Source organism: Malus domestica, chromosome 11 (genome assembly GCF_042453785.1).
Source record: "Malus domestica chromosome 11, GDT2T_hap1".
Lineage (NCBI taxonomy): Eukaryota > Viridiplantae > Streptophyta > Magnoliopsida > Rosales > Rosaceae > Malus > Malus domestica.
The window spans coordinates 12097457-12125184 of NC_091671.1; the positions used below are offsets into that span (position 1 = coordinate 12097457).

At 38.0% G+C, this 27728-nt stretch overlaps 5 protein-coding genes and 2 non-coding genes across 11 annotated transcripts; 4 read left to right on the top strand and 3 right to left on the bottom strand.

Annotated features, from left to right (window-relative positions):
• The first annotated feature begins 1231 nt into the window (after positions 1 to 1231).
• On the top strand, positions 1232 to 7220 carry LOC103413028 (4-hydroxy-3-methylbut-2-en-1-yl diphosphate synthase (ferredoxin), chloroplastic). Of its 3 annotated transcripts, none has more exons than XM_008351524.4 (20): positions 1232 to 1565; positions 1961 to 2191; positions 2540 to 2697; positions 2816 to 2922; positions 3014 to 3114; positions 3197 to 3273; positions 3547 to 3666; positions 3759 to 3989; positions 4299 to 4415; positions 4518 to 4592; positions 4677 to 4754; positions 4870 to 4929; positions 5019 to 5081; positions 5258 to 5402; positions 5535 to 5673; positions 5892 to 5969; positions 6048 to 6207; positions 6304 to 6402; positions 6512 to 6616; positions 6822 to 7220. In XM_008351524.4, exons 2-20 carry the CDS (start codon positions 1984 to 1986, stop codon positions 6921 to 6923), a joined length of 2223 nt encoding a protein of 740 aa, XP_008349746.2. In that variant the 5' UTR covers positions 1232 to 1565; positions 1961 to 1983; the 3' UTR covers positions 6924 to 7220. The 3 variants fall into 3 exon arrangements, with proteins under 3 accessions (XP_008349746.2, XP_008349747.2, XP_028944355.1); XM_008351525.4 differs by having other exon boundaries at positions 1311 to 1565; positions 1966 to 2191; XM_029088522.2 differs by having other exon boundaries at positions 1397 to 1565; positions 1936 to 2191.
• A 2337-nt stretch (positions 7221 to 9557) lies between these two features.
• LOC103447879 (classical arabinogalactan protein 10-like) lies at positions 9558 to 10064 on the bottom strand. The gene has a single exon (XM_008387086.4). The coding sequence runs from the start codon at positions 10062 to 10064 to the stop codon at positions 9558 to 9560; it is 507 nt and encodes a 168-aa protein (XP_008385308.2).
• A 1262-nt stretch (positions 10065 to 11326) lies between these two features.
• Positions 11327 to 15380, top strand: LOC103447956 (putative disease resistance protein At3g14460). The gene is made up of 4 exons (XM_070808386.1): positions 11327 to 11989; positions 12644 to 12735; positions 14037 to 14335; positions 14422 to 15380. Exons 1-4 carry the CDS (start codon positions 11327 to 11329, stop codon positions 15378 to 15380), a joined length of 2013 nt encoding a protein of 670 aa, XP_070664487.1.
• Positions 15381 to 16976: 1596 nt separating this feature from the next.
• Positions 16977 to 20044, top strand: LOC114819527 (putative pentatricopeptide repeat-containing protein At1g12700, mitochondrial). 2 transcript variants are annotated; one of them, XM_029088524.2, is made up of 2 exons: positions 16977 to 19171; positions 19604 to 20044. In XM_029088524.2, the coding sequence occupies exon 1, from the start codon at positions 17248 to 17250 to the stop codon at positions 19072 to 19074; it is 1827 nt and encodes a 608-aa protein (XP_028944357.1). In that variant the 5' UTR covers positions 16977 to 17247; the 3' UTR covers positions 19075 to 19171; positions 19604 to 20044. The 2 variants fall into 2 exon arrangements, with proteins under 2 accessions (XP_028944357.1, XP_028944358.1); XM_029088525.2 differs by having other exon boundaries at positions 19662 to 20044.
• A 183-nt stretch (positions 20045 to 20227) lies between these two features.
• TRNAK-CUU (transfer RNA lysine (anticodon CUU)) lies at positions 20228 to 20300 on the bottom strand. Its single transcript has one exon. It is a non-coding gene; the product is annotated as a tRNA-Lys (tRNA).
• A 606-nt stretch (positions 20301 to 20906) lies between these two features.
• On the top strand, positions 20907 to 21009 carry LOC114819864 (U6 spliceosomal RNA). The gene has a single exon (XR_003767163.1). It is a non-coding gene; the product is annotated as a U6 spliceosomal RNA (small nuclear RNA).
• A 1720-nt stretch (positions 21010 to 22729) lies between these two features.
• LOC103447880 (protein disulfide isomerase-like 1-4) lies at positions 22730 to 27353 on the bottom strand. 2 transcript variants are annotated; one of them, XM_008387087.4, is made up of 12 exons: positions 26608 to 27353; positions 26367 to 26496; positions 25595 to 25760; positions 25390 to 25508; positions 25193 to 25273; positions 24387 to 24473; positions 24190 to 24264; positions 23970 to 24038; positions 23804 to 23884; positions 23588 to 23722; positions 23325 to 23381; positions 22730 to 23209 (listed from the first exon to the last, which is right to left on the bottom strand). In XM_008387087.4, exons 1-12 carry the CDS (start codon positions 27153 to 27155, stop codon positions 23036 to 23038), a joined length of 1722 nt encoding a protein of 573 aa, XP_008385309.2. In that variant the 5' UTR covers positions 27156 to 27353; the 3' UTR covers positions 22730 to 23035. The 2 variants fall into 2 exon arrangements, with proteins under 2 accessions (XP_008385309.2, XP_070664801.1); XM_070808700.1 differs by having other exon boundaries at positions 26370 to 26496; positions 26608 to 27333.
• Between the last annotated feature and the right edge of the window lie 375 nt (positions 27354 to 27728).

The following is a 27728-nucleotide window of genomic DNA, read 5'->3' on the forward strand; positions in this document are numbered from 1 at the left end:
ACACGATTCGAGCTCAATATGATTCACTTCTTCACAAACCAACATGACGTATCAAATACGCGGAACTCAACCGTTAGAGATTAGGCCAATCGGTAAGAGATAATAGAAGAAAGATTTATGGTTATGATAAGTTCACAATTTGATTATTTCAAACGTAACTCTATTTCGACGTGACAAAGTGCAAATAAATAATCCGGCTGTGTTTTCCACTTCTTTTGGCTTAATATTTGTTTAACATAATGTTAGAAAGATTAAATTTGAAAACTAAAAGACGTGGAAGTTGATGATTGATTTATTATTTACACGTTGATAAGCTTGCTTATTCTTATTGGTGATACATCATTTAGTTTCTAAAGTTGGTCTCTCTAACATTACCTATTTGTTTAAACTTTCGGAGCCGCCAATTCTGGTTCAAAGGGTTAGCTGAGTAGACTAGCGCGTGTACTGAAGCGCGTGGGCAGCAATTTGAATTGGAAGGCCAGCAGTTTAGTTTGTTAAAGTTCTCTGTCTTCCCGCGACATAATACAAGGTAAAACGGTGCATACTAGATTCCTAATTGTTGTGCTTGTTCTTTGGCATCAAAAAGTGGGGAACTCGTGCTCATTCCTTCTCTCGAAATTATTAGGCATTCTTTTGTTTAGTGATGGATTTAGAAATTTTTATTCCAATGGTCGTGTAAAAGTTTCCAAAAATTCTAAAACAAAAGTTGTCCTTAAACGTTGGACAGTTGTATTATTTTAAATATTTAGAAAATGTTAAGGAGATTAAATTTTAAAACCAAACGATGTGTCACTAATAAGAAATAAACATGTTAACCGACACTTAATTAATAATCCAATCATATACAATCATATCATTTGGTTTCCAAGTTTAGTTTAAAAAATGGAACTTTAACGAAAAACTTCCGGTACTGTTTAATTTAACGAAAAATCATATTTTTACACAAAAAAATCAATCTTGGTACTATTCATTTTACCCTTTATTTTGTCCTTATCGTTAAAACTCAAATTTTTGCAGGCATTTTCATTAATTTTCTTTTAAAAAAATTTAGTATCCTTGGTATTTTCTTGAATCTTATGTTTCATAAAAGAACTAGAAAATGTCATACACAATAAACGGATGGCTCAAGTTTATGTTGAGGTCTTGTGGAAGAGGAAGGCTGAAAATCACAAAGAAAGAATAGCACACGCAATTATTAATGGCTTCCTGCTTTGTACGGTTAGGTTACTGATTAGATCCCAAGATTAAACATTTACCAGAAAAATAGATGCCAAAAGAACTGGTTTTGTTGTCTATCAAAAAAAAAAAAAAAAAAAAAAAAGGTTTTTTTGTCCATATTCTCCATCCCAGACGATCCACAAATATACAAATTCAACCATTGAAAAACAAACTTCCAAAAACTTCCAAAAATCCGTTTGTTGGGGAGGCCTTCCTTTGACGGCAACTCTCTTCTCTCACTCCCCATCTCACCTCCAAATTTTCCAACTTCGGGAGTTCCATAGCTTCTTCTTCTTCCCCTATCACTCTGAGCGGTTCTGACTGATCATCTCCACACATCTCTCAAGGTAAACAGAAAAAACCCATTAGCACAATCACCAGCACACCACGTGTCCACCAATTGAGCATCCTTTGGAGCTCACTCGCTTGTGATTTTATGCAAAATTTGCTCAGGAAAGTAGAGAATTCAGTTGGTTTGAATGTGATTAGGTGTTGGATTAATTTAGTGTTTTGGGTTCTGGGAAAGCTGAGAAATTTATGAAGAAGATCATTTTTATAAAGTTTCTTTAGCTGCTCGGCTTAAAGAAAGAGTGAATTCGAAAACCCACAAATTCTTTTTCTTGTTTATATTTTGGTTCATGATTAATCGAAGTTCTTGTCTTGACATGATAATTTTGAATTTAGATGTATAAAATGATGAGTTAACAGAATTTCTAGCAAATTGTGCTTTTGAATTGTGAAGGGTAGAGGTTTGCAGTTGTGGAAATGGCGACCGGAGCTGTACCAGCTTCCTTTACGGGTCTAAAAGGCAGGGACTCGAGTTTCGGGTTTGCTAAAAGTATGGATTTTGTGAGGGTTTCTGATTTGAAGAGGTTCAAGTCTGGCAGAACAAGAATCTCAGTGATACGAAACTCAAATCCAGGGTCAGATATTGCCGAGCTCAAGCCTGCATCTGAAGGCAGCCCTTTGTTAGGTTGTTGAACTCCCTAATTGGTTTAGTCAGCCTTTGTTTTAATGCATCTGTTGTGTTTTCGTTTAAATTACTTTTGGCAGCCGCGAAAACGGGTGAAAGTAAAAGCAGATTACTGTGTTTTCTTTTGCCTTGTTTCCTGGTTTCTCAGAAATGCTGAACAAGAAATAATCGGTAGTTATTATTAGCTGGCTGTAATTTTCCTGCATTGTTTTTTCTTTTTAAGTTTTCTTCAGTTTTCCAAGAAACGAAATGGAATGTAAGGTAGTATATATCAGCCTAAGTATGTGCGTCTTTCTACCTTTATAAAGTTTCTTTCATATTGTCTAATAAATTGCTTTTTCAATGTAGTTCCTCGGCAAAAGTATTGTGAATCTGTACATAAAACTGTCAGGAGGAAAACACGCACAGTTATGGTTGGAAATGTGGCTATTGGTAGTGAGCATCCCATAAGGATTCAAACAATGACCACAACTGACACAAAGGATGTCGCTGCTACAGTTGAACAGGTTTGTTACTTCCCTCTTTTCTTCATTTATATATAAGTGGATTGACCGAACTCTGTATATCTATGATATCTCTGTGCCTGATTCAGAATGTTGGCATATCAAATTTCTCCTTTGGTAGGTAATGAGAATAGCAGATAAGGGAGCAGATATTGTTCGGATAACAGTTCAGGGGAGGAAAGAAGCAGATGCTTGTTTTGAAATTAAAAATTCCCTCGTGCAGAAGAAGTAGGTTTCATTGTTGTAATTCCAGTGGGTATTTAAATATTTACCTCTTATGTTGTATGAGGCTTGACCATGTTTCGATCTATATGTGCAGTTATGATATTCCTTTGGTGGCAGATATTCATTTTGCTCCTACTGTTGCACTGCGAGTCGCTGACTGCTTTGACAAAATTCGTGTCAACCCTGGAAATTTTGGTATACAGTTCACTGTTCAATGGTTCTGTTTTATTTTATTTGAATAGAATGATTGTGGACTAATTTAGGTGTCTTATTGCAGCTGATAGACGGGCCCAGTTTGAGAAGCTAGAGTACACGGAAGACGACTATCAGAAAGAACTTGAGCATATTGAGCAGGTAAGCATATATCTATGAGTATATGGCCTCTGCTCGTGTTCACTGTTAAAAACACACATTTACGTTTGAGAATATCATGCGGCTTAGCTTTTCCTTAAAGTTTGATACTTATGTATGATATATAACTTCCTTAAAAAAAAGTGAATTGATATGAAGAAAATAAAATTAAGAGATTAAAGAGGCAAGTATTTTGTAAAGTATAAAACCTTTACTATTGTGTATCAATCATGTTGATACACAGTCATGCCCTAACTTTTGTTCTCAACAACTCAGGTTTTTACTCCATTGGTTGAAAAGTGTAAGAAGTATGGAAGGGCAATGCGTATTGGCACAAACCATGGGAGCCTTTCAGATCGTATAATGAGCTATTATGGGGATTCCCCTAGAGGAATGGTGAGCAAATTATCTTAGCTGAAAATAGTTCAAGCTTGTTTGATGTGCCTACAAATCCATCGGGTGTCATTGACACGTCGTTCCTTGAACAGGTTGAATCTGCATTTGAGTTTGCAAGGATTTGCCGGAAGTTGGACTACCATAATTTTGTTTTTTCAATGAAAGCAAGCAACCCAGTTATCATGGTCCAGGCGTATCGTCTGCTTGTAGCTGAAATGTATGTTCAAGGCTGGGATTATCCATTGCACTTGGGAGTTACTGAAGCTGGAGAAGGTGAGGATGGGCGAATGAAATCTGCGATTGGTATTGGAACCCTTCTTCAGGTACAGTTCGAATCATTTTGTTGAGGTGTTGTGATCGACTCAAAATCAGTAAACATCGTAGGGATTATTCTGATTTATGTGCCACTAATGTGCTATTTGTTAAGCTGGCTTTAAGAATACTTGTTTTCATACTGCAACTGCGCTTATGACAGACGGTAGGTTTACGATAGATTGGTAGGTTCGCCTATTTGTGTGTGTCATGTGATCCTGCACTTCATTCAATAGATTGAAGTTAATATTAATGGTACGAAGCATTACATTTATAAAGTTATGTCTAGCCATAATGGAACTCTGGAATTTTGTATGAAGGATGGCTTGGGTGATACAATTAGGGTTTCACTTACTGAAGCACCGGAGGAAGAGATAGATCCTTGCCGAAGATTGGCCAACCTTGGTATGAGAGCAGCTGAACTTCAGCAAGGAGTGGTAGGATTTTACAATATCCTGTTAGTTGATTAATATTCTTGATCACTCTGTTTAAGGAATTGAAAGTCTAATCATCTTTCGTGATGGCATTATTTGTATCAGGCTCCATTTGAAGAGAAGCACCGACATTATTTTGATTTTCAGCGTCGATCTGGTCAACTGCCAATGCAAAAGGAGGTCAGCCCAGATCTTGATATTGAATAACTTTGTACTTCATATTTTTTTTTCTTTAGCAGAGATAATGATGTCGTCAAAACACAGGGTGAAGAGGTGGATTATAGAGGTGTCCTGCACCGTGATGGATCTGTTCTCATGTCAGTATCCCTTGATCAGTTGAAGGTACTGTTGAAATCGTACATCCTTTATTCCATTTTCTTGCATTTTTTTCCTCCTTGAGAGCGAGGGGGGTTTGTTGGGTGGAGATAGTACACTGACCTTTTTGCATTTTTTATAGACACCGGAGCTCCTGTACAAGTCACTAGCAGCAAAACTCATTCTGGGAATGCCATTTAAGGTCTACTTTTAATCCATTTTAAACTGTATATTGTACATTATGTAGGTTTACTGGGATTTTCATTAATATGGTTAGTTCTGTTGATACAGGATCTTGCAACAGTTGACTCGATCTTATTGAGACAACTTCCACCTGTTGACGATGCTGATTCTGTAAGAACCGTGCTGCACTTTTCTTCATTACTTTTGAAAATAATCCTGTTCTCTTTCTCTTGCTCCCCCCATCATCCCCCAACAATTCACTTATTTCGTAATATGCTGTTTGAGCATTAAGTTCTTTGCAAGAACAAGAATAATTTGACAGTTTTCTATGTATAATTTATGATCAGCGGCTAGCTCTCAAAAGGTTGATAGATGTAAGTATGGGTGTTATCACACCATTGTCAGAACAGCTAACAAAGCCATTGCCCAATGCCATGGTTCTGGTAAATTCAAAGGAGTTATCAACTGGTGCATACAAGCTTTTGCCAGAAGGTGAAGCTTTGTTACTGATTTGAGTTCTGATGTTAAATTGAACATATCCCTTCTTTTATGTGTGCGTGTTGGAGGCTACCCCTGATTTATCATTTATAGTCTATTTCTTTTTTTGACTTAATTACCTTGCAGGTACACGCTTGGTGGTCTCACTACGTGGTGATGAACCCTATGAAGTGCTGGATATTCTCAAAGGCATTGATGCTACAATGATTCTCCATGATCTGCCCTTCGGTGAAGATAAAATAAGCCGAGTGCATGCTGCAAGGAGGTAATGACTTCATAACTCATATAAATCACCATCAAAATAAAATCAACATTATAAGAATTCCAATGTAGAAGGGTGCTTTCCTAGGCCCTACACACAAATATGAAATTTGTTTCTCCTTTCTTGTAGGGCCGTTAATTGCTAATTGAGAGTCCATGGTTTAACTTCCTGTATTGTTGCACACATCTTTCCTTCTGATAATATGAAGTCTGTTGCTGCAGGCTATTCGAGTATCTGGGAGACAATGCTCTAAACTTTCCCGTAATACACCATATTCAGTTTCCAAGTGGAATCCATAGGTAATTACATGATCGACTCTTCTCTCTGCCGGAGATCCATGGTATTAGTACTATCTTGCTTAATTGCACTTTGTGCAGGGATGACTTGGTTATTGGTGCTGGTACCAATGCGGGGGCCCTTTTAGTAGATGGACTTGGAGATGGTCTCCTATTGGAAGCCCCAGACAAGGACTTTGATTTCCTTAGAAACACATCCTTCAATTTACTACAAGGATGTAGAATGCGGAATACAAAGACGGTAGGGAATTTTGTTACAAAATATACCTGAATTTGACATATCACGAAGTGATGATGGTCTAAAACAATCTTTGTACATGCCTATATCTCATTTCAGGAGTACGTTTCATGCCCATCCTGCGGCCGAACTTTGTTTGATCTTCAAGAAATAAGTGCACAAATACGAGAGAAGACATCACACTTGCCTGGTGTTTCGGTAACTACATTATTATTTCCCTTTTAACTAAATGATCGTGAATGGTGATTGTCTTTCATATTTAGTAATCCGATGGTTTGTGTAATTCATTCTCTATCTCCTTTGCTAGATTGCAATCATGGGTTGCATTGTAAATGGACCCGGGGAGATGGCTGATGCAGACTTTGGCTATGTTGGCGGTGCTCCTGGAAAGATTGACCTCTATGTTGGGAAGGTAGTTCCTCTGTCCAGCTCGAAATTTATTATCGGTTTACTTAGAAGAACATAAAATTAAGTAGTAGAAAAGCAGCTCTTGAAGTTTATTTGAATTGATCGTGATATTATATGTTCCAAAATACCTTGTTTACAAGTCATTGTAACGATATGTTTCCAACCTTCAAACACGGGTGAACCTGATATGAGGTTGAATTGTGTTTCAGACCGTGGTGAAGCGTGGAATTGAGATGGAGCATGCAACCGATGCCTTGATCCAGCTAATAAAGGATCACGGCCGCTGGGTTGACCCTCCTGCTGAAGAGTAAAAGCCGGTAATCTCTAATCGCCGGAGATTGAAATTAGAGGGTATTCAAGAGAGAGAGAGAGAGAGAGAGAGAGAGAGAGAGAGAATTGTCCCCCATTATGTTGTACTGGCAAGTAGCCACAGTTGAAAACAGTGATGACTTGAGCGCAAAGAAAATGTATTGCCGTACATGTATGCAAGAATTTGTACCGATTCATAGCGCACCGCGTAAAACGTTCATCATGGAGTATACAAAACAACAATGTAGCCATTTTACCAAATTAAAACCTTAGGTTTAGCCGCTTCTGTGGTTACGAAACTTCCCTTGCTCAGCACACAGCGTCATGTCATTGACAACTCCAACAAGTAATAGTTTGCGTACACAATGTCCTTTCGTTTCAAAGGAACAACACTTGGTTGGAACTTTGTTGGGCGATGTTGCTGTATGTTCCATTCCATTCGAGTTAAAGTGAGCCATGTTCAAATTGCATTTGACTTGACTCCCATTAGCAACCAATCACCCCCACAAAAACACGCACAAAAAGGTGGATGTAATGTCATCATTTCTCATGCCACAACGCTTCACTGTGTCCCACGAATGAGGATCCTCGCCGGATTCTTTTTATGAGAATCTCAGAAATTCTCAAATTATATCCGTTCATCGTACATCGTGCGGTTAAAAATTATTGTAATTTTTTTTATTTAAAATTGAATATAAACAATACCTGACGAAATATGATCCATGATTTACAATGAATGAATATGATTAAAGGATCCCCGAAATCCTCACAAAGATGATCCGAGCACAAGAAAAATATTGGAACACTGAATCGAATAGCACTTCTGTACAAATCATATTGTGGAAATAGCACTAATAGTCTAACATTTGGCACGAGTTGGCGACGTTTACAGAGCCAAAAAGTCGATAATGCTCCGCACTTAAATACCAAATTTATCACCGACATTGACACAATATTGATTGACATAAAATTGACACCATTACAAAAGGGAAAAGTCAAATAAATTGCAATTTGTGCCAAGTCAGTGGCATTCCATTCCCACTTGTAACTGGTAAGGACTGCATGCGTGGAGAGAGAAATGCTAAGGAAATATTCTCTCAATTTTTCATAAACTTTATATCGTTTCACAGTTTAACGTTAATTTTTATGTTAATATTATAAAATATTATGTAAAAAATATGAGATTGCAAAATATTCATGAAGAATCACTTTTGAGAATCTCCTTAGTCCATCTCCAACAAAAATGTTAAATTATAACAACCAAATTACAATTGATAACTGATATGACAATTTGAAGTCTTATTTAAGATTTTATACTTCTCCAATCGAATTTTTAAATTTTATTTTCTTATTAATATAGAGCTTTAAAAGTTTGTATTTATTAAAAAAAAATGTTGAAACAAAATTTTCATTGTAGTGGTTGAAATGTTAGTGGAATAAGAGGTCTAGCACTAAAATTAATTAAAAAATATTGATGTCAAATTTAACACATAAGTCTTCAAATCTTAGTGGAATAAGAGGTCTAGCACTAAAATTAATCACAACGTCTTCAAATCTTATCAACAGATAACACTTTGGTTAAAATAATTTTTTATGTCAAATATGCATGGCAGCATTTCCATCTAAAATTTAACATCTCATTTGGAGATACTTTTAGCATTTCTTACGCGAGGAATTTGGTCGATGCATTTTTGCTCGCCCACATGAATTATTAAATTTTCTTAAAATTTAATAATTAAATTGATCAAAGAACAAATACAAACAATATTCCAAGCATATATTAACGACAAACCGATCAAATATTAAAAATGATCATTTTAATCGATTTCCCTATTTATTTCGACGGGAAGGCTCTTTTGTGCACAGGAGAGGTTGTACTTTAAAGATGCCGAAGCAAAAGTAAAAGCCATCAAAGCATAAAATGGAGAGAAGGAGAAAAAAAGGAGGGAAAAGTTGTAGTTGGGCAAGTTTTCACTTTCAAACAATTTCTTTTTTTTTTTTTTTTGGCAGAGTTGACATTTTTGTTTCCAGCAAACAGAGCAATCCCCAAATGTTACCCGCAATCTATTGTTTGTGAACTCTCTATGTTAATTTAAAAGGAATATTTAAATAACTAGTAACAAATTGCCACTCAATTATTTATAAATTGTATTTTATCAATTATTTATAAATTGTATTCAATTAATTTACCATATTTAACGAGATAAACCGAATCAAATTATCACATTATATATCTAAATCGCAATTAAAATGGCAGATACTTATCAGATTTATTGTTTCTTCAATTTTCTCAGTAATTTAAAACTTGATATTATAAACAGAAAAAAAAAGAGCAAAAGGATTAACTCTAAATCTGTAAATTCAATTATTATATCAAGTATCTTAGGCCCAAAATTAAAAAGAAAATAATAAAAAAAAAAATCTACCTATCACCACTCCACCACCACCGGCGCACCAAAGAATCAAGAATCGAATCACCATTTTTTTCACCGTCGCAAAACCCCAATTCAATCACATACCAAACCCAGAATTTAACAAAACAAACTACGAGAAATTAATACCAGAAAATTGAAGATTTCACAGTAACCTCTAGAAGTAGAAGAGCTTTGCGTATGAGAAGACTACTGAGTGTTTCTTCAGAGAAACTCTCTCCTGGCGGCGTCACCGTACTGAGATCGACGGATGTTATCCTGACGCTTCTTGTACACAAATCCTCCGAGCCCTACCAAACCGACTCCGACGATGACTCCAGACGCGATCCCCGCCTTCTTTCCCCCGCTCATTCCTCCCCCGGAGGAGTTCTCAGCTCCGTTGTCGTCGGCGTTCATGTCATTGTTGTTGTTGTCGCTAGGATCCGACGGCGCCGGAGCGGGAACAGAAGGCTCGTTGTCAGGCGACGGCGATGGAGTCGATTGCGGCGGCGCGGGAGGAGAAGAAGAAATTGGTGAGTGTGCCGGTGTGTTGGACGGAGATGGAGTGAGGGAAATCAGCGATGGAGATACGTGAGAAAGCGAATCGGCAGCGGGTTGCGGCGACGGAGTCGGGGAGGGCACTGGCGGAGAAGAAGAGGATGCGGCGGTGCTGAATTGGACTAGGAGAAATGCGAGAAGCAGAGGCGAGAGGAGTTCGAAGAACCTCGCCATTGTTGAAGGAGGAGAAAGAGGAGGCGGCGGCGCTTCGAGGTGTTTGTTTCCCGAGAAAATGTGGATCTGATGGGAAAGTGAGAAGAGAGGACGTTGAGATTTTGGGAAGCGGTTTTGAAATGGAGCGGAGGAGATCTGAATTTGAAAGGAGGAACCTCGGGAAATGGAAAAGGAGACGGCCGAGATTCAAGGGGAAGCGAAGAGGCGGATTCAGATCTGGACACGTAGGTGGAGTTAAAAATCGGGGAGAGGAGCGATGCACTGGATCTAGAAAAAATGTGGAGCAAATAGTGTGGAAAGCGTAGAGAATATAAAGGAAAAGGAAATTGGAATTTCAAGTTTTGGGTTTGGGGTTTATGTAATATTTTTATTTTGTTTTGGCGTTATTTATATAGAGAGTAAAAGATGGTGGTTCAATTTTTAACCCAGGAAATTTTAAATTTTAGTCCTGAAATATTTTTTTTTTATTTTTTTTGTCAAGCGATAGATTTTGTTAGATTAGTTAACGACGGAGTTTGAACCCACACTAGTAAAGGGCCACTTGCCAAAAACAGTTTTTTCTGCTCTAACCTAAATTTTTAGTCCGAAATTATAAAAGAATGAATTTAGAATAATTTTTTTTAAAGTAACTTTTTAAAAAATGTAGCATATCCTAATTTAATTTTATTAACATTTAACTTAAAAATATTTAGATTCCGATAAATATTGAAAAATCATTAAATCGACACTACGAAACATGTGGAACATTATGAAAGAATATGAAACACATGAAAGCATTTTTTTTAAATTAGTTTGGCCGGCGGATTTAAATTTGAATTGTTAGATTTTTTTTGTTACCATTGGATTTGATTATATTAGATTTTAGTTGTTAGATTTAATTAATTTATAAATATAAAACAAACAAAAAATACTCATATATGATAGGCCAACCCACAAAACCAAGGGAAAATTTTGGCTTAAATTTGGCCAAAAAACGAGTTTTTGGTTAAAATTCATATTTGACATAAAAATTAAAGCAAGTTGAGGTAGGTTTACCTAGAATATGAGTTTTCCCCGGTTGACCTTTGAAAGTTTCAGAAGTTATTGTTGTTCATGACTATTCAAAGGTTGATTACAAGAGATTGACCAATCAGAAGTGTTTTTTTGGTCAACTGACCAATCACAAGTTCATTACAAATTGGGATGCATGTATTTTACAAGAGTGTCTCAAAAGCCTTTCATTCTTCATTGAGCTATTAGCAAACTTGGCAACCAAGAGAAAAATGGCTGCCGCTTTGATTGGACATGCTTTTATCTCCGCTTCCATCCAGGTGCTGTGTGAGCACATTGCTTCAACCGACTTCGGTGACTTGTTCCGGCAGAAGAAGCTGGATGAACCACTCCTCATGAAACTAAAGATGACGCTGCTCACCCTTTGTGCAGTCCTCAATGATGCGGAAGAGAAGCAAATTTCAAACCCTGTTGTGAGAGAATGGCTTGACGAGCTCAAGTATGCTGTCTTTGATGCGGAGGACTTACTGGATGAGATCGAAACTGAAGCTTTGCGATGCAAGGTGGAAGGTGAAGGTCAAACCGAGAAATTAACCAAAAAGGTGTGGAACTTCTTCTCTACTTCTTGTAGTCATTTTTATCAAAGCATGAATGTTGAGATACAAAGGTTATTACAAAGGCTGGATGACTTTGTGCAACAGAAAGTTGCCCTTGGTCTGACGGAAGTTGTTGGGAGGACGGTTTCACAAAGAACTCCAACAACTTCCTTGATTCATGAACCTTTTGTATATGGAAGAGACAAAGATAAAGAAAATTTATCGAAAGTCTTGTTCTCTGATGATGCAAGCGAGGATAATGTATCTATCATCACCATTGTTGGTATGGGTGGGGTTGGCAAGACGATCCTTGCTCGAGTCCTTTACAATGATGATAAGGTGAAAGAGCACTTTACCCTAAAATCTTAGGCTTGTGTTTCAGAAGATTATGATGCTATTAGGGTGACTAAAACTCTTCTCAAGTCAGTCACTTCAACACCTTGTAATATGACAGATTTGAATTTGCTTCAAGTTGAACTTAGAGAACAATTGAGGGGAAAGAAATTCTTATTTGTGTTGGATGACCTTTGGAATGAGAAATATTTTGATTGGAAGTGCCTGCAAACTCCTTTTACTTCTGGGGCAAGAGGAAGTAAAGTCACCATGACAACACAAAGCGAAAATGTCGCATCTCTCATGAAAAATGTTCCCATTCAATACGTGGAACCTTTGTCGCATGAAGATTGTTGGATGTTCCTTGCAAAACATGCATTTTGAAATGAAAACCATGATGCACATCCAACTTTGGAAGAACTTGGCAAGAAAATTGCATGCAAGTGCAATGGTATGCCTTTAGCAGCAGAAACACTTGGGGGTTTATTACGTTACCAGAAAGATTTCGAGGAATGGAATATATTATTAAATAGTAGTCTTTGAGAGCTACCTTATGAAAAAAGTGATATCCTTCCAGCCCTGCGATTGAGCTATCATTATCTCCCTTCTCAGTTGAAACGATGCTTTGTTTATTGTTCATTTTTTCCAAAAGGTTATCAGTTCAAGAAGGAAGATTTGGTTCTACTCTGGATGGCGGAAGGTCTAATTCCACAAGGTTTGAATGGGAAAAGAATGGAAGAGATGGCTAGAAAGTACTTCGATGAACTAGTATCATGATCACTACTACAAAAATTAGGAGAGCATGGTTTCACAATGCATGATCTTCTTAACGACTTGGGTCAGTTCATGTCTAGGGGATTTTTTTCTCAAGCTGGAAGAGATGGAATCACAAGAAGTTAAAAGACTTCGTCATTTGTCATATGCTATGGGAGAAATTGATACTGCTAAAAAAATTGAGCCATTAAATGGGGCTAAGTGTCTGCGGACCTTCCTACAGACCTCTTTTGAAACAGATCCTGGTCTAAAGAGTTCTACATAAGTAAAAAGTTTCTACATGATATGTTGCCATCACTGAAATGTTTATGGATTTTATTTATAAAAATGTCAATGAATTACCTGGTTCTATTGGTAATCTCATTCACTTGCGCTTTCTGGATCTCTCTCATGTAAACATTATAAGTGTGTGTGTATATATATATATATATATGTTTGTGCTTATTAAGTCATTTAAAGATCGAACACAACAATGCAATTGAACCATGTACTGCAATGCATGCATGCAGTATTATTAACCCTAGTTTCTGCATAATGCATTCTGTCGATAGACAATGAATGCATGAAACTTACTTGAGGATGTAGCCATGGTGATAGAGACGTGGTTAAGATCTTCCTTTCTCTTGGAAACGAATTGGAACTCCTTGCTGTCGATAGGACAAGCATTAGCATTAAGAGAACCATATATATATATATATATATATATATATATATATATCCGAGAAGGGGAATCGAAACCCAGTTATAAGGATGTAACTGCCCCTCCTATCATGGTTGCAGTTACTTTCAGTTTTCCAATTCCTTATAACCGTTCTCTATATTAATTTGAACAATACTTATAGTTTTCTCACCTTATATTATACATTGATCAACATGTATAAACTTCTTTATATTATATCTCCTTATAGTAATGTTATTTCATGTCTTCATTAGGTGTTTGATTCACTTCTCACATACAAGTTCTAACATCTCATACTGCAATTGAAAGCTTACCTGGTGTAGTTTGCACTCTCTACAATTTGCAGACGCTACTATTGTCAAATTGTTACGCTCTCATTGAACTGCCGGTAGACATGAGAAAATTGATAAATTTACGGACATTAACGTTGGCAGATTGTTGCTCCCTTGCTAAATTACCCGTAGACATGAGGGAACTTACTAGTTTGCATTACCTCGATGTCAATGGAACAAAGATAGAAGGGATGCCAGTGGAAATTGGAAGACTAAAAAGTTTGAGAACATTAACTGCTTTCGTTGTGGGGAAATCTACCGGGTAAAGTATTGCAGAACTAAAGGAGTTGCAGCAACTCCAAGGAAAACTTTCAATTTTGAATCTGCAAAATGTAGTTGATGTTGTGCATGCCTTGGAAGCCAATTTGAAGGATAAGAAAGAACTCAAGGACTTAGAGTTGGCATGGGGTGATGAGGACGTCAGTGATTCCCAAAAGGAGAGAGATGTGCTTGACAAGCTCCAACCTTGCATAAATTTGGAGAAACTGACTATCAGATTCTATGGAGGAACTAGCTTCCCAAACTGGTTAGGAAGCTCTAATTCGTTCTCTAACATACAGTTCATGTGTATCAGTGATTGTAGGTATTGTTTGTCCTTGCCAAGTTTTGGGCAGCTACCCACTCTTAAAGAGCTATGTATGATTTTGCTGCAGTACAGTGCTTGCCCAAAATGCAATATCTTGAACGCTTGACTCTCAGCAATTGCCCAACCGTGTCGTCATTAGAGTTCCTATCACATGAGATGATGGCCGAATTGATGTCACTTGAGTATTTGGATATAGAAAAGAGTTTTCGTTCAGTGAGGTCGTTCCCGTTGGGCGTTTTCCCCAAACTTTCAACTCTTGTAATCAATGGCTGTGAGAATCTGGAATCCTTTTCTGTTGAAGGAGTTGATCAAAACCTAAGCCATCTCAACCACCTGCGAATCTACGACTGTCCAAATCTGGCGTCTTTTCCCGACGGAGGACTGCCCACTCCCAACTTGAGACACTTGCAAGTCAATGGATGCAAGAATTTGAAGTCATTCCCCGAACGAATTCGCACCCTCACCGCCCTTGGAACGTTGGGCCTACACAATCTTCCAAATCTTGTGTCATTTGCCTATGGGGGTTTGCCTCCCAACCTGCAGTATTTGTATGTTAGAAATTGCGACAGAGTGAGGCCTTCAGTGGAGTGGGGATTGCAAGGACTTGTCTCGCTTACAGAAGTTAGCATTGGTGGCGAGATCTGGGCAATGTTGCTCAAGGAACAGCTGCTCCCTACTACTCTTAACTCTGTCCGCATCGCTGGACTATCAAGTCTGAAATCGTTGGACGGAGAAGGACTTCGGCACCTCACTTATCTTCAAAAGCTATCTATTTATGGGTGCCCAAGTCTGGAGTTCCTTCCAGCAGAGGGACTTCAACACCTCACTTCTCTTCAACAGGTATCCATTTCTGAGTGTCCAAATCTTCAGTTCCTTCCAGAAGACGGTTTGCCACCATCTCTTTCTTTCCTGGAGATCTACTCTTGTTCCACCCTAGAGAAGAGGTACCAGAACAGGACCGGACGACGTTGGGCCAAGATATCTCACATTCCTTGCATACAGATAAATGACGAAGTCGTCGTATGAGCTCTCTCATACAAACTTGTGCTTTTCGGCATTTCACTCTCTGGTATTTTGCATCTAATTAACTTCAATTAGTTTTAAAAATAAAAGACATGATAGATATAAGAAGAGTAAATTGTACAAATGGTCTCTCAACTTTAATCAAATTGGAGCAATGGTCCCTCAACTAAAAATCCATTACCATTGGTCCCTCAACTTATCAAAATGTGTAGCTATAGTCCTTTTCATCAATTTTGTCAAAATTTTGTCAAAATAAGCTATGTTGGAATGACCATTTTTATAATTAGGGTCTCTCAACTCATCAAAGTGTATAATTATGGTTATTTTCGTCAACTATGTCAAAAAATTTGTCAAAACGAGTTATATTGTAAGGACCATTGCTACAATTGGATTAAAGTTAAAGGACTATTTCTCCACTTGAATTAAAGTTCAGGGACCAATGGTAATAGATTTTTAGTTGAGGGACCATAGCTGCACGTTTTGATAAGTTGAGGGACCAAAGGTAATGGATTTTTAGTTGAGGGACCATTGCTCCAATTGAGTTAAAGTTAAGGGACCATAACTACAATTTACTCGATATAAGAATCATAGCATATTGATCAAATGTTTCGTTGCAGCATGGAAGACACACTATCCCTACATCTTCAACATTTTCGGATGGTATGGAGAGGATCAATCCAGCATGGTAAGCATCATAAGTGCAACATTTATAGGTACTCTTTCGTAACCGAATAATGTATTAACGTTTCAGAAATTACAAATTTTGCAATTTGTTTCTCATCTCTCCCATTTTCTTTGTTAAATCTTGTTTGCTCTGAATTATTCTCTAGCCTTATCCCTGGCGTCACTTATACAACATATATTGCTTTGGCAACTGACATTTTCTGACCAAGAATTTTTGGAATATGTTTTATTCCTGGACTTAAGGGAAAAATGATGCTGTTATATCTTAATGTCTCTGCATCCGTACTCCGGTTTCGGATTCATTCATTTCTTATTGAAAGCATGTATTGAAAGCATGCATGTTTCTTATATCAAAAATGATAAAAACCATCCGTACTGCTTATTTTGGTCTGTAGAAACCTACTTTCGACATAGGAGGCACAAACTTGCATCTACAGTTTCCTCCTCCATTGGCATGCATGCTGTCTCTTTTTCGTTATTCAGATTCCAGCTTGACGCTTGCGTAGATACGTTAAGCTCTTGTGGTTCCGATCACAAGATCGTAGCTGACAAATGGAAAGATGTGTGCAATTAAATCTTTCTAGGTGTGTTTTCCGATGATTCTTTTCGTTTCCGATGATCCTTAATCTTTTGAGTATCTAGCATCATCAAAATAGCAGTCATCATCTCTCTCAACCATAGATGCCCGTGTTGAACAACAATCAGACCAACGGAGTCCTGCTCTTGGCTCTCATTTTTTTAGATCTATATGGACCAAATGCATATTAACCACATGATTATATTACTTCCAACGATTTGCTTTTTCATTTTTTCTTTCCAAATATCAAAGATTAAAACTTGGTTTGTAAGGACAAAAAAAAAAAAAAAAAATGGAGATCCCGCTTGATAAAGGATCCATTTATGTATATATATGTATACAATATGTTAAATATACATATTTTTTGAGGTAAAATATGATTTTTAATTCCGAACCTAACGGATGATTCCTTTTTTGGATATACTAAATATGGAATTTCACTATGTCTTGAATCAGTCTATTGATTAGAAAATATAAAACTGATATGTAAATACATTAACATATTAATGTCAGAAACTTGAAATACATGCTCTTGAATCCTCACAAACACAGTCCTACAACAAGTCTTTGATTTGTGAGCAACGATTGCTCTCAACTTGCTGACTTAAAATGCTGAAGACGATGATGGGAACGATTGCTGTTTCTTCTTCTTCCTTCAAGGTTGGTTATGGCGGCAGCGGCAGCAGCAGCAGCAGGAGGCTTGTGAGAGGTATGCTGCCTCGTCTTCTTCAATCTTCTTCTGTTGTTTTCTTCAACGGTTACTTGGCTTTGTTTCACTCTCGAGCTTCTAAATCGACCGAATCAAGAAGCACCCAACAACACCAGCTTGTGAAAATCACTAATCTCGAGGATGCTCTCGACGTGTTTGACGAAATGCTTCAAAGGCGTCCTCTGCCTTCCGTTGTCCTTTTCACCCAAGTGTTGGGTCAACTTGCCAAGTTGAAGCATTACTCGACAGTCATCTCCTTGAATAACAGAATGGTTGCGTCCGGAATTCGTCCTAATGTTTATACACTAAACATTATCATTAATTGCTTTGGTCGTTTGGGGAAAATGGGGTTTGGCTTGTCTATCTTGGGAAACTTCTTCAAATGGGGTTTTGAACCAAATGTCGCGACCTTCAACACTCTAATCAACGGCTTTATTCTCCAGAATACAGTGGCGGAGGCAGCAACACTTTTCAATAAAATGTTGGACGGTGGTAATTGTAAGCCGAACGTGGTTACTCTCGGTACCCTAGTAAAGGGCCTTTGCGCGGAAGGTAACGACACTGCAGCAATCCAATTGCTTAAGAAGATGGAAGAAGGGGTTTGCAAGCCTAACATAGTTATTTATAGCACGATTATCGACAGTCTTTGCAAAGATACTCTAGTTGTGGATGCATTGAACCTCTTCTCAGAAATGAAGAGTAAGGGTATTGCCCCAGATGTCATGACCTATAACTCTTTGATTCATGGAGTTTGCAAATTACAGGATTGGAAAGAAGCTACAAGATTGTTGAATGAAATGGTGCGTAAACACATCTTTCCAAATGTGCACACATTCAGTGTCTTGGTTGATACATATAGTAAAGAGGGCATGGTCCAGGAAGCAAGGAGCTTGGTTGAAATGATGATTCAAAGAGATATCAAACCAGATACAATTACGTACAATTCTCTTATGGATGGTTATTGTTTGCTAGGAGAAATGGACGAGGCGAAAAAGGTTTTTGAAGTAATGCTTAGCATAGGCTGCATGGTTGGTGCTCATACTTATAACATATTGATAAACGGCTATGGTAAGAGTAAACGGATGGATGATGCCTGGATGCTTTTTCTAGAAATGTTTCATAGGGGAGTGGTTCCAGATACTATTACTTATAACACTCTTATGGATGGGTTTTGCAAGATGGGAAGGATACAAGATGCACAAAACTTGTTCTCTCAAATGCAAGCTCATGGCCAACTTCCAGATGTTCGAACTTATAATATTTTGTTGGATGGCCTTTGTAAAAGCCACCAACTTTCTATGGTGGTTGAATTGTTGGAAGAGATGGAAAGGAAGAAGTTGGATTTTGATGTTGTAACTTACAATATTCTTATTGAAGGATTGTGCAAAGCTGAAAAAGTAGAATATGCATGGGATCTCTTTCGTAGTTTATCATCAAAAGGAACTCAACCTAATGTCAAGACATATACTATAATGATCAGTGGATTTTGTAATGGGGGGCTAACATGTGAAGCAGAAAACTTGCTAAGGATAATGAAAGGGAAAGGCTGTTCTCCAGATGATTGCATGTACAACACAATTATCCGAGGGTTTATCAATAACAATGAGACATCAAGGGCGATGAGACTCATTCAAGAAATGGTGGATAGTGGTTTTTCTGCAGATGCATCAACTATGGAGTTGATCATTAATTCACCTGCTCTGTTGGCATTAATAGAAAAATCGTGATGAAAGTGATTTGCATCTTTGTTTTGAAAAGTTTCGGTGCATCCCTTCCTTGAATGCTGCATTGGAAGGAGTTGTTCCACTACCGAGTCCAGTTCAGGTAACCATTCATTCATGCATCGCCTAGTGATGTTTGATGTATTATTAATTTAATGTATCAATTGATAGAGCAACTTTTATGTCACTCTTCATTTAAGATTATGAAATCTGTTGGAGAAGCAGAATATCTGGACAGATATTATCATATTTATGGCTTGGTTTAACTTCTAAGGACATTATCCATAAATAATTTTTTAAGGAGATGAGTCTGATGGAAGGAGCAATGGAAGAAATGATAGCTACAGTATACAGACGATGATTAATTGGGTCTTTTAGACATCAGAAATCTTCAGCATTGTTGAGAACATTAGTATTCTGAAGCTTCATTTCAACTGCAAATCCATAGTTGTGCAGTCTGATACGATAGATTATATCATCTGTCACATACCTTGCCACACCATTATAATTTGTCTTTTGCTCGCTACTTGACCAGCCAAATTCAACGGAAGAAATTGAATTCGACTCATCTAAGTGCTGCACGGGATTTGCAGGAAACTTCATTTCAGACGTTACTCCCCGCAGAAGCTTGTTCTTGGATCCTGGCCTTGTTTCCTCAATCTTTCGGCATATCTCGCACCATCAGAATAGCAGTCATAATCTCTCTCAACCATAGATGCCCATCTTGAACAAACTATGGCCTGCAAGTTTGAAGGCATTCCTCTCATCCAGCAAGCTTCTTCCTCCCTTCAGCCTCAGCCTCACCATTGAGTCTGGTTTTTGGTTTCCTCATGTTCACATATGAATGGAAACTCTTTCGATCAAAAGGTTTTTCAGAGTTTAGATATTTTGGTTATTCTTTATGGTAAAGTGATAGTGATGATCATTCGAACTTGGGTCCAAAAAGTGTGAATACATTACGCATTATTCTTGTCAATTGATTTAAAGCCCATAAAAAATGAGCACATTAATTGCGGTCCATTGATCTGATTCATATAGAAAAGAGAGAGTATATAGTTGAATTGTTCCGACCAATTGATCTCGCCAACGTAGATGATCTACAATTTAATTTGAACAAGTAATCCAAAAAAATAAATGGAAGGAGAAAAATGAAAATAATCGCCCACCGTGGGGCTCGAACCCACGACCACAAGGTTAAGAGCCTTGCGCTCTACCAACTGAGCTAGACGGGCTGGTTGTGAGTTTGGGACCCACATGTTATAAGACTTCATTTGTTCCTCTACCAACTGATTTTTTATTTTTTTTAAATGACAAAGTCAACTTTCATTATAATAAAAACTAGTACAAGGCTCAAAAAAGGATTGGAAAAACAACTATATGGAAAGTAAAAGGCCCAAACAAAATGAGAACAACAATCCAAGAGACAACGGGAGGCCCACACAAGTTTTGGCCCAAAGGCAACAGAAAATAGACAATAAAAATCTCTGAACTCCAGTAGCCAAGACCGCATCGCCGCCATTGTCACATCCTTGGTGGAAGCCAAACTTTGAACTGAGAAAGAAGACACCAAATCCAAGTCCCTTTCACGAACCCCTGCAAATATATACAAAGTATATTACGAGTAGAGAGTGAGGCTAAGGGGTATGTAAAATACCCAACACTTGGCCTCGATGGGCTGCTTGTGAGTTTTGGGACCCAAAGTAATAAGACTTATGCATTTATGGTGATGAACCACGCTTTAAATGGTGCGTTTTAAATCGTGTTTATGCAGCAATTCCACATCGATCGACTCTTAAGTCTATGAATGCTTTATATACTGTCCGTATACAGCGCAGCTTGTTCCTTCGGGGACATTCCATAAAATTGGAATAATACATAGAAGATTAGCATGGCTCCTGCGCAAGGATGACATGCATAAATCGAAAAGTAGTCCAAATTTCTTTTTTAATTCCTTTCCGTTTGCAGATCAATTTTTCTTTTGATTCCTTCATCTCCTCTGCTTCCAATGAAGTAAGACTATGCTCACAAATTTATTATACTCAGTCGGAACATTTTCCTACTTATAACGAAATAAATTGCCGTTAGTTGGAATCTAATTACAAGTTTTTAGATTTGTAGAGATGTAGAGTAACATATAAAATTAGCATGCATGCATATCCAGCATTCGAGTTTCCACTAATTGCAAATGTATCAATTTTTTTTTCTTTTTATTATTTTTATTTTATTTAATGCAACGATAGGTGATTTTCATTAAACAAAGGTTATTACGTATGGTAAACTAAGGCAGAGAATCCTCAAGGAGGAAATCTAAAATTATGGTCGGTGGACAGTCTAACCAAATACATTCATGGGGAACTGTAAGACCAAATCTAGCTAGACGATGGGCAACCGCGTTGGCTTGGCGGCGTGAATGGGAAGAGGAAGCTTCAGTGATCGTCGACAACAAAGCCTTGATATCCTCAATAATCTGCCCAACTGGGGAGAGATTAGTCGAGGTGACCCGCAATGCTTCAATGAGGTTTGCACGGGTTGGGACGTAGTCGTTGCAAAGCTGCCATACACACACTTTGACCTTCGGGGGAACTCGAGATTTCCACAATTTGTTCCAGAGTTTGGCAGTGGGAGTCAAAGAAACCAATGATGAGTCGGGGCTGGAGAAGAATTTCTCTTGCCACATAATAAGCACTTCGAACCGAGAATAAGCCATTCTTCTCATGATGCCAACCAAGTGTGTCCAGTGGGGCTCGGATGCTAATCGGGATGGACCGAATGAGATTGGTTTCCTCCGTAGAGAATACGGAGATAATGTTAAAACTGTCCCACATCGGTGGGTGCAAGAAAACCAAAGGGGTTTAAATAGTATTACCTCACTTTAACTAATACCGAAAGCTCTTGTAGTAAAACTCTACACTTAAGGATTGTGCAGGTGATTAAGTTGGACAATATCGATGTCGTTAGAGTGAGACGGACTCGGCGATCCAAAAATTCCAACAGATAAGGCCCTCTTTCCTCCAGCACTTTAGAACCAGATCAATCAAATCAGAGACTATATGATACCACCATATCCAAGCTTCCTTTATCAAACTCTACTATGAACAAATCTTCGCCGCCAGTAAAACTTCCGACTGGTGAAAGGGTTTCAATTAGTAGTATTGGTAATTTCACTTTGATCCCAAACTTTCATTGACTGACGTATTACGAATTGCCTCTTTTTTGGTTAATTTGATATCCGTTAGTCGTTTAACAAAATCCCTTCGATGCCCCATAACATTTTTTTCCAGATTTTTGTGTCTCATAGGACCTGGGGACGAGAAAGATGATCGGGTGGGCTAGACAACGTGGAGGTCTTTACGATTTCACCAAACCAAACAGTAGCTTGCACCACTTCACCTTCACCTAGTTTACCAAGGAATTTCAAAACAACAGAAATTGAAATGATAAAATTTTATTTCCTAAAATTTGTGAATTCTTTTGTTTGGTTACCTAAAAAAACAATGGAATTTGAATACGGAATTTGTTATTTTTAAACAATAGGATTATTAGAATTCCAATTATATGCATTTTTATGCCATATCTTTTGCTGTGTTCAAATCTTCTACACTCATAAACTTAATACATGTCAGTCAATAATAAATATTACAAAGAGGCCACACACAATAAGTGCAATTAATTTGACGCTTTTATAAATTATAACAAAACGAAAACGCACATCCATCACAGAAACGAGAGAGAAATGAGAGAGGTGATATTATTAGTTTCGTCAGCTGAAGTTTCTCAAATATCACATTCAAAACCTGCTTGCTGCAACACCTAAATTTTTCTCCCGATATCTTTTCGAGGGGTTTAAGATTCGAATTTGAGATTAACTTATGATTTTTAATCTCCCTGTTTCTCTTCTATGTGACAACTATATCTTTTCTACCACTCAAATAGTAGACAGACAGATTAGCATACACTATTGTATTCCTCATAGTTCATCCTTCGAATCGTCTGAGCTGCTGCTGCTCCCTTGGCTTTCTGTTGCAGCAGACCCCTCAGATTTTGGCGTTGATGCTGGCTTCTGGAGCTTGAAAGGGATTGATGCGTTTTTCTTGAGAAACTTGTAGAATGCCACCACTGTACGGTCACAGTCTACGGGAATCTGGTTTATCAAGGAACCAGATATTCTACGTCAGACGCAAACAAGGATGAACAAGAAGATATATGCAGAAGCACGTTAGAGAAGAATGCATTTAACAATTTTACATGCCACTTACTGGATCAAAGCTCTTATTTCCCGCTGGGAAGAATAGAAGCGTGGGGAAACCATCAGCCTGCAAAAATTAAAAGAACAGCAATTAACCGCAAAGTTCTTGTTTCTAATAGACATTCAGACTTTACCCCAAGACGTGGATATTGACTTTAGACATTAAAACCATAAACCTAATGCCTTTTCTTCCAATGAAAATTTGTCCCCAGAAATCTCGAATAGGCAATTGATATACAAACTATCATTTAACCCACAGCAACTTGACATTACCTTTCCCCTGGGATGCTCATTTGTGGTTCCATCCATCTTGGCTATAACAATAGAGTCAATGCCTCGTAAATGTTTGGCAAGCTTGTTGTAGGTTGGCTCCAGAGATTGGCAATGCCCGCACCAGGGTGCATAAATCTGAGATGATAATCCTTTAAAACATGAGAACTTTGACAAATTTAATCAAATATTTGTTTGTTTCTTATTTTGCAGTTTTACCTCAAGAAGAACATCCTTTGACTCGTCCAAGACAATGTCATCAAAGTTATTCCCAACCACTATCTTCACATCCCCGTCGTTCTGTGCCAATCAAATAAAACGTATAAATTTGAATAGTGGACCAACACAACAGAATCAGGTGGATGAACAAAACTTAAACACTTACAGTTTCAGGAATTGGATCTGACTTATAGAAAGGTTTAAGTTTGTCCTCAATAAAGTCCTCCCCAAAAGTCTAATAAAACATAAATTCACAAGATACAGTTAGAATGTAATGGAGTGGACGCACATACAGAGAGAGAGAGAGAGAGAGGGAGAGAGAGAGAGAGAGAGAGAGAGAGAGAGAGAGAGAGAGAGAGAGAGAGAGAGAGAGAGAGAGATGCAACCTTTAAATTAGCCAAGGTCACCTCTCCGTCAAGAACAAATTTCCTACCATCATCATTTCCGGTATACCCAAGAACCTGTTAGGAACAAAATTATCAACTTCATAGCACAAATAAATACTGGAATATGTAGAATTACAACCGGACAACTATGTTTCCAAAAATAATTTTATTAAATACAAAGGTTTGGAAAAGCTCACCGTTGGAGCTTCACTAGTAACACCAAAATAATCTGAAACTGGCTTTCCGATATCTTCATTATCCGTTTCCACATATACAAAGATAAGCTGCAAGCAACTCCACACACATTATACAAACATACGCTGCAAGCTTTGTCCGTTTTCAACAAAATAAGACTGCAATGAGTAGCTTAGCGGCCAAAAAGGATCAGATGCTCAGATTATGCAGGTCATACGTAGTGGCCACAGAGAACAAATGAAGCACCACATTAGAAGTTAATACAAAATGACCAACCTACTTAAAGGAAAAGGTATTTGTTTACTCTGTATCTTTCTGTTGAAACAATATTTTGTTAATACGAAGAGATGAGCACAAACCAAACCACACAATTTAGCAGAGCACAAACTGAAAATCCTAATAATGCCGAGAAAAAGAGTTCCTGGAAATTTTTCAGAAACCAAAGCCCACAAGGAATACCAAATTAAAACTTTACTCGACAAAACATCCTCCCCCTGTCCCCTAATGCACTAAAAAAATCCCTTATGTCTATCTAACTACACCACCCCAAACACAGCCATGACACCACCTCTCCGTAGGACTAACCTTCCCTCACCCTCAAAGCTTGTGATTTCAATAAGCAATAAAAAGAACACAATGCTGGAACTACAACCACTGTCAGCTTCTCCTTTACACGTGACGCACTAAGAACAAGGTATTTCAAGCCTACACTGTTTAAAAACCTTTATGTAATTGTTATTTTAGATGCTCTAGAACAGTTTCTATGACAGCAACCCAACTCATAGAACATAGCTAATAGTAACCATACCTTTCCTTTGAAAAGTTGTGCAGCCTTTTGAAATTCAGGGAAAACCTTCTCTGAATCTTTTGAAGTGGCAAAGAGCAACAGCTGGGTATAGAAAGATTATATGTCAATCAGCATGAAATGTTTAATACTCTGTTGTAAAGCGTTTCTGATTGAGGTCACATCTGCTAAAGAAAAAATCAAAACATGTAACAAATTACCTGTTTCTTGATTGTACTTTCAAAAATTTGTGGGGCATTCTCCCTAGTAAAAGTGATAACCAAAGGAAGCTTGTTGGCAAAGACAAACTCGGCGATTGCAGACTTATCAAATTTACCATCTGCAGAAATGAGAAACTGAGCATAAAGAAATTCAACCCAAAAACTCTATCTGAGACATCAATGTGATAACAATATAGAAACTAACCGAAATAACTTAGTTTCTCAGCCTCCTTCTTTAGCAGGACCAAAGCAGGGCGCTTAACTTCAGCATCAAGATGGAAAAGTTTTGCCACCTTGGGATCTACAGTTTGGTAAAAGGTGACCTCATCTTCAAGTCTTGAAGCAGCAGCAAGCTCGTCACTCTCAGGACCCTTTGAACATAAGAACAACACAAAATTACAACAAGTATCAATATCATGGGATATGGAAAACAAATTACAATAGCTAACAAGAGTAAATAAGGAGAACTTCTAGCCACCATTATTTTCCTTTTCCGTTTCGATAATTCATTTTACATATATCAATTTTATTACATAAAGCAAAAAATAGTGTTTTGCATGCCTCATCAATCACCTATTTTTGAATTCCTATTCTATATTCTGTGTAATTAAACAGCTTACAAAATTCAACACGTCCCCTATTCAGTCTACATTTGACAGCCAAACATGCCCTAATAGATGTGGCTAGTTCCACATACATGTGTAATAACTCAAACAAACTCTGGGGCGTCAACTAAAAGCCGACTGCTTGGACTTAATTTAAGATTAATTCCATTCCAAGACTATGAAGAGACAATCGAAAGGTGGAAGAAAACTTTCAATCTCCTCACCGCCACCAAAGTTTACTGCAAACCAGTGTGTTTATGCACATTAATCATAATCTAATACATTATTATAACAATCACAAGATTAAAAATTTTAGATTTCATAAAAATTTGACAAAAACGGGGCAAAATTATGAAAAAGCAAAAACCAAACCACCAGAGAGTTGAGGTAGCCCAAAACGACTTTACTTTCAGCAGTCAAAATACGTTCAGCATCTTCCAATGTGGTCACGTTTTGAATTCCAGGTCCAATCTTTTTCTTAATCCAGGTTACAATTCCCTCCCTGAATTCACATTTCCAAAAATTAAAAACAATCCATAAAATTTTAAAAATTAAAAATTGGGCTTTGTAATTTTCATAATTCTATCAAATTAATCAAAACAAAGAAACTCACTTGGTTCTGTGGCCTGTGTAAGGCTTATGAACGCCATCAATGAAGAAGAAGATAGTCGGGAAACCCTCGACGCCGTACTCCTGCGACAGCTCGTTCTCCTCCGTGGCGTCAACCTTGGCCAAAACTACATCTTCGCCCTTGAGCTCGGTGGCTGCCGCCGCGTACTCCGGGTTCAAGGCCTGGCAGTGTCCGCACCACGGCGCGTAGAACTCGACCATCATGAATCTGTTCTTCTCCACCGCATCGCTGAAGTTCGCCGCCTTCAAAACGACGACGTCCTTCTCGTCCACTTCCGGCTGCTTGTACGAGTCCTCATGATCGCCGCCCTCGTCGAAATCAGAGTAGTTCCCGAGATCGTCGAAATTGTCCTCGTCGTAGTGGTCCGAATCTGGATTGTGCGGCGCGGCGTCGCCGTGGTCAGTGGGCTCCTCGAGGAAGCTGAGATCCTCGTCGTCGTCATCGGTAGGGTGCGAGTCCTTGCAGAGAACCGAGTGGGAGAAAAAGAGGAGGGCACTGAGTGCGAATGCGAGAACGAGTCGGCTCGCCATTCTTTGAGTGAGAGTGAGATCTGGTTTTAGCAGGGGTTTATAGAGGAGGGGGAGGAGGAAGGGAAAAGACTGGAGAAGTCAAGGCCTCGTGAGGCCTCGTGCGACGTCGTTTGGGAGGGGGTAAAGAGCTGCTTTACCGTTGCAGCGGTTGCTGCTGGATTTGATTTTTTAAAGCGTTAAGCATCTTTCTCGTTGACCAGCAATTACATAAAAAAAAATTAATAAAAATGATTTGAAAACTTTGAGTTTTAACAATAAGGACAAAATAAGAGGTAAAGTGAATAGTACATGATTGACTTTTCAGTGCAAAAATATGATTTTTTGTTAAAGTGAACAATACCATAAGTTTTTCGTTAAAGTTCCCTTAAATCAAAGCATTTTTAGAATGGAAGGTGACTTAAGAAATTACCAAGAAAAAAAAATGTAACCTGGGAAGTAATTTTACTTGATAATTTTCCTATTTTAGTGTAAAAATTGAACATATCGCTCATATAGGTATGGTTTGATCGGGTTGAACAATTTAGAAAGTGTTTTGTCCATAATAATGTTAGGTAAATTAATTTTTTAGATCAA

Excerpts from the sequence above, each read along its gene's own strand:
- LOC103447956 (XM_070808386.1), top strand. The coding sequence starts at position 11,327 with ATGGCTGCCGCTTTGATTGGACATGCTTTTATCTCCGCTTCCATCCAG. Across the intron at positions 12,736-14,036 it reads ATGGAAGAGATGGCTAGAAA|TATTGCAGAACTAAAGGAGT; the intron begins GTACTTCGATGA and ends TACCGGGTAAAG. Across the intron at positions 14,336-14,421 it reads CTCTAACATACAGTTCATGT|TACAGTGCTTGCCCAAAATG; the intron begins GTATCAGTGATT and ends ATTTTGCTGCAG.
- LOC103447880 (XM_008387087.4), bottom strand. The coding sequence starts at position 27,155 with ATGGCGAGCCGACTCGTTCTCGCATTCGCACTCAGTGCCCTCCTCTTT. Across the intron at positions 24,474-25,192 it reads CACAACTTTTCAAAGGAAAG|CTTATCTTTGTATATGTGGA; the intron begins GTATGGTTACTA and ends AGTTGCTTGCAG. Across the intron at positions 24,265-24,386 it reads TTACTAGTGAAGCTCCAACG|GTTCTTGGGTATACCGGAAA; the intron begins GTGAGCTTTTCC and ends TGTTCCTAACAG.
- LOC114819527 (XM_029088524.2), top strand. The coding sequence starts at position 17,248 with ATGCTGAAGACGATGATGGGAACGATTGCTGTTTCTTCTTCTTCCTTC.
- LOC103447879 (XM_008387086.4), bottom strand. The coding sequence starts at position 10,064 with ATGGCGAGGTTCTTCGAACTCCTCTCGCCTCTGCTTCTCGCATTTCTC.
- LOC103413028 (XM_008351524.4), top strand. The coding sequence starts at position 1,984 with ATGGCGACCGGAGCTGTACCAGCTTCCTTTACGGGTCTAAAAGGCAGG. Across the intron at positions 4,593-4,676 it reads AACTGCCAATGCAAAAGGAG|GGTGAAGAGGTGGATTATAG; the intron begins GTCAGCCCAGAT and ends GTCAAAACACAG. Across the intron at positions 6,403-6,511 it reads CACACTTGCCTGGTGTTTCG|ATTGCAATCATGGGTTGCAT; the intron begins GTAACTACATTA and ends CTCCTTTGCTAG.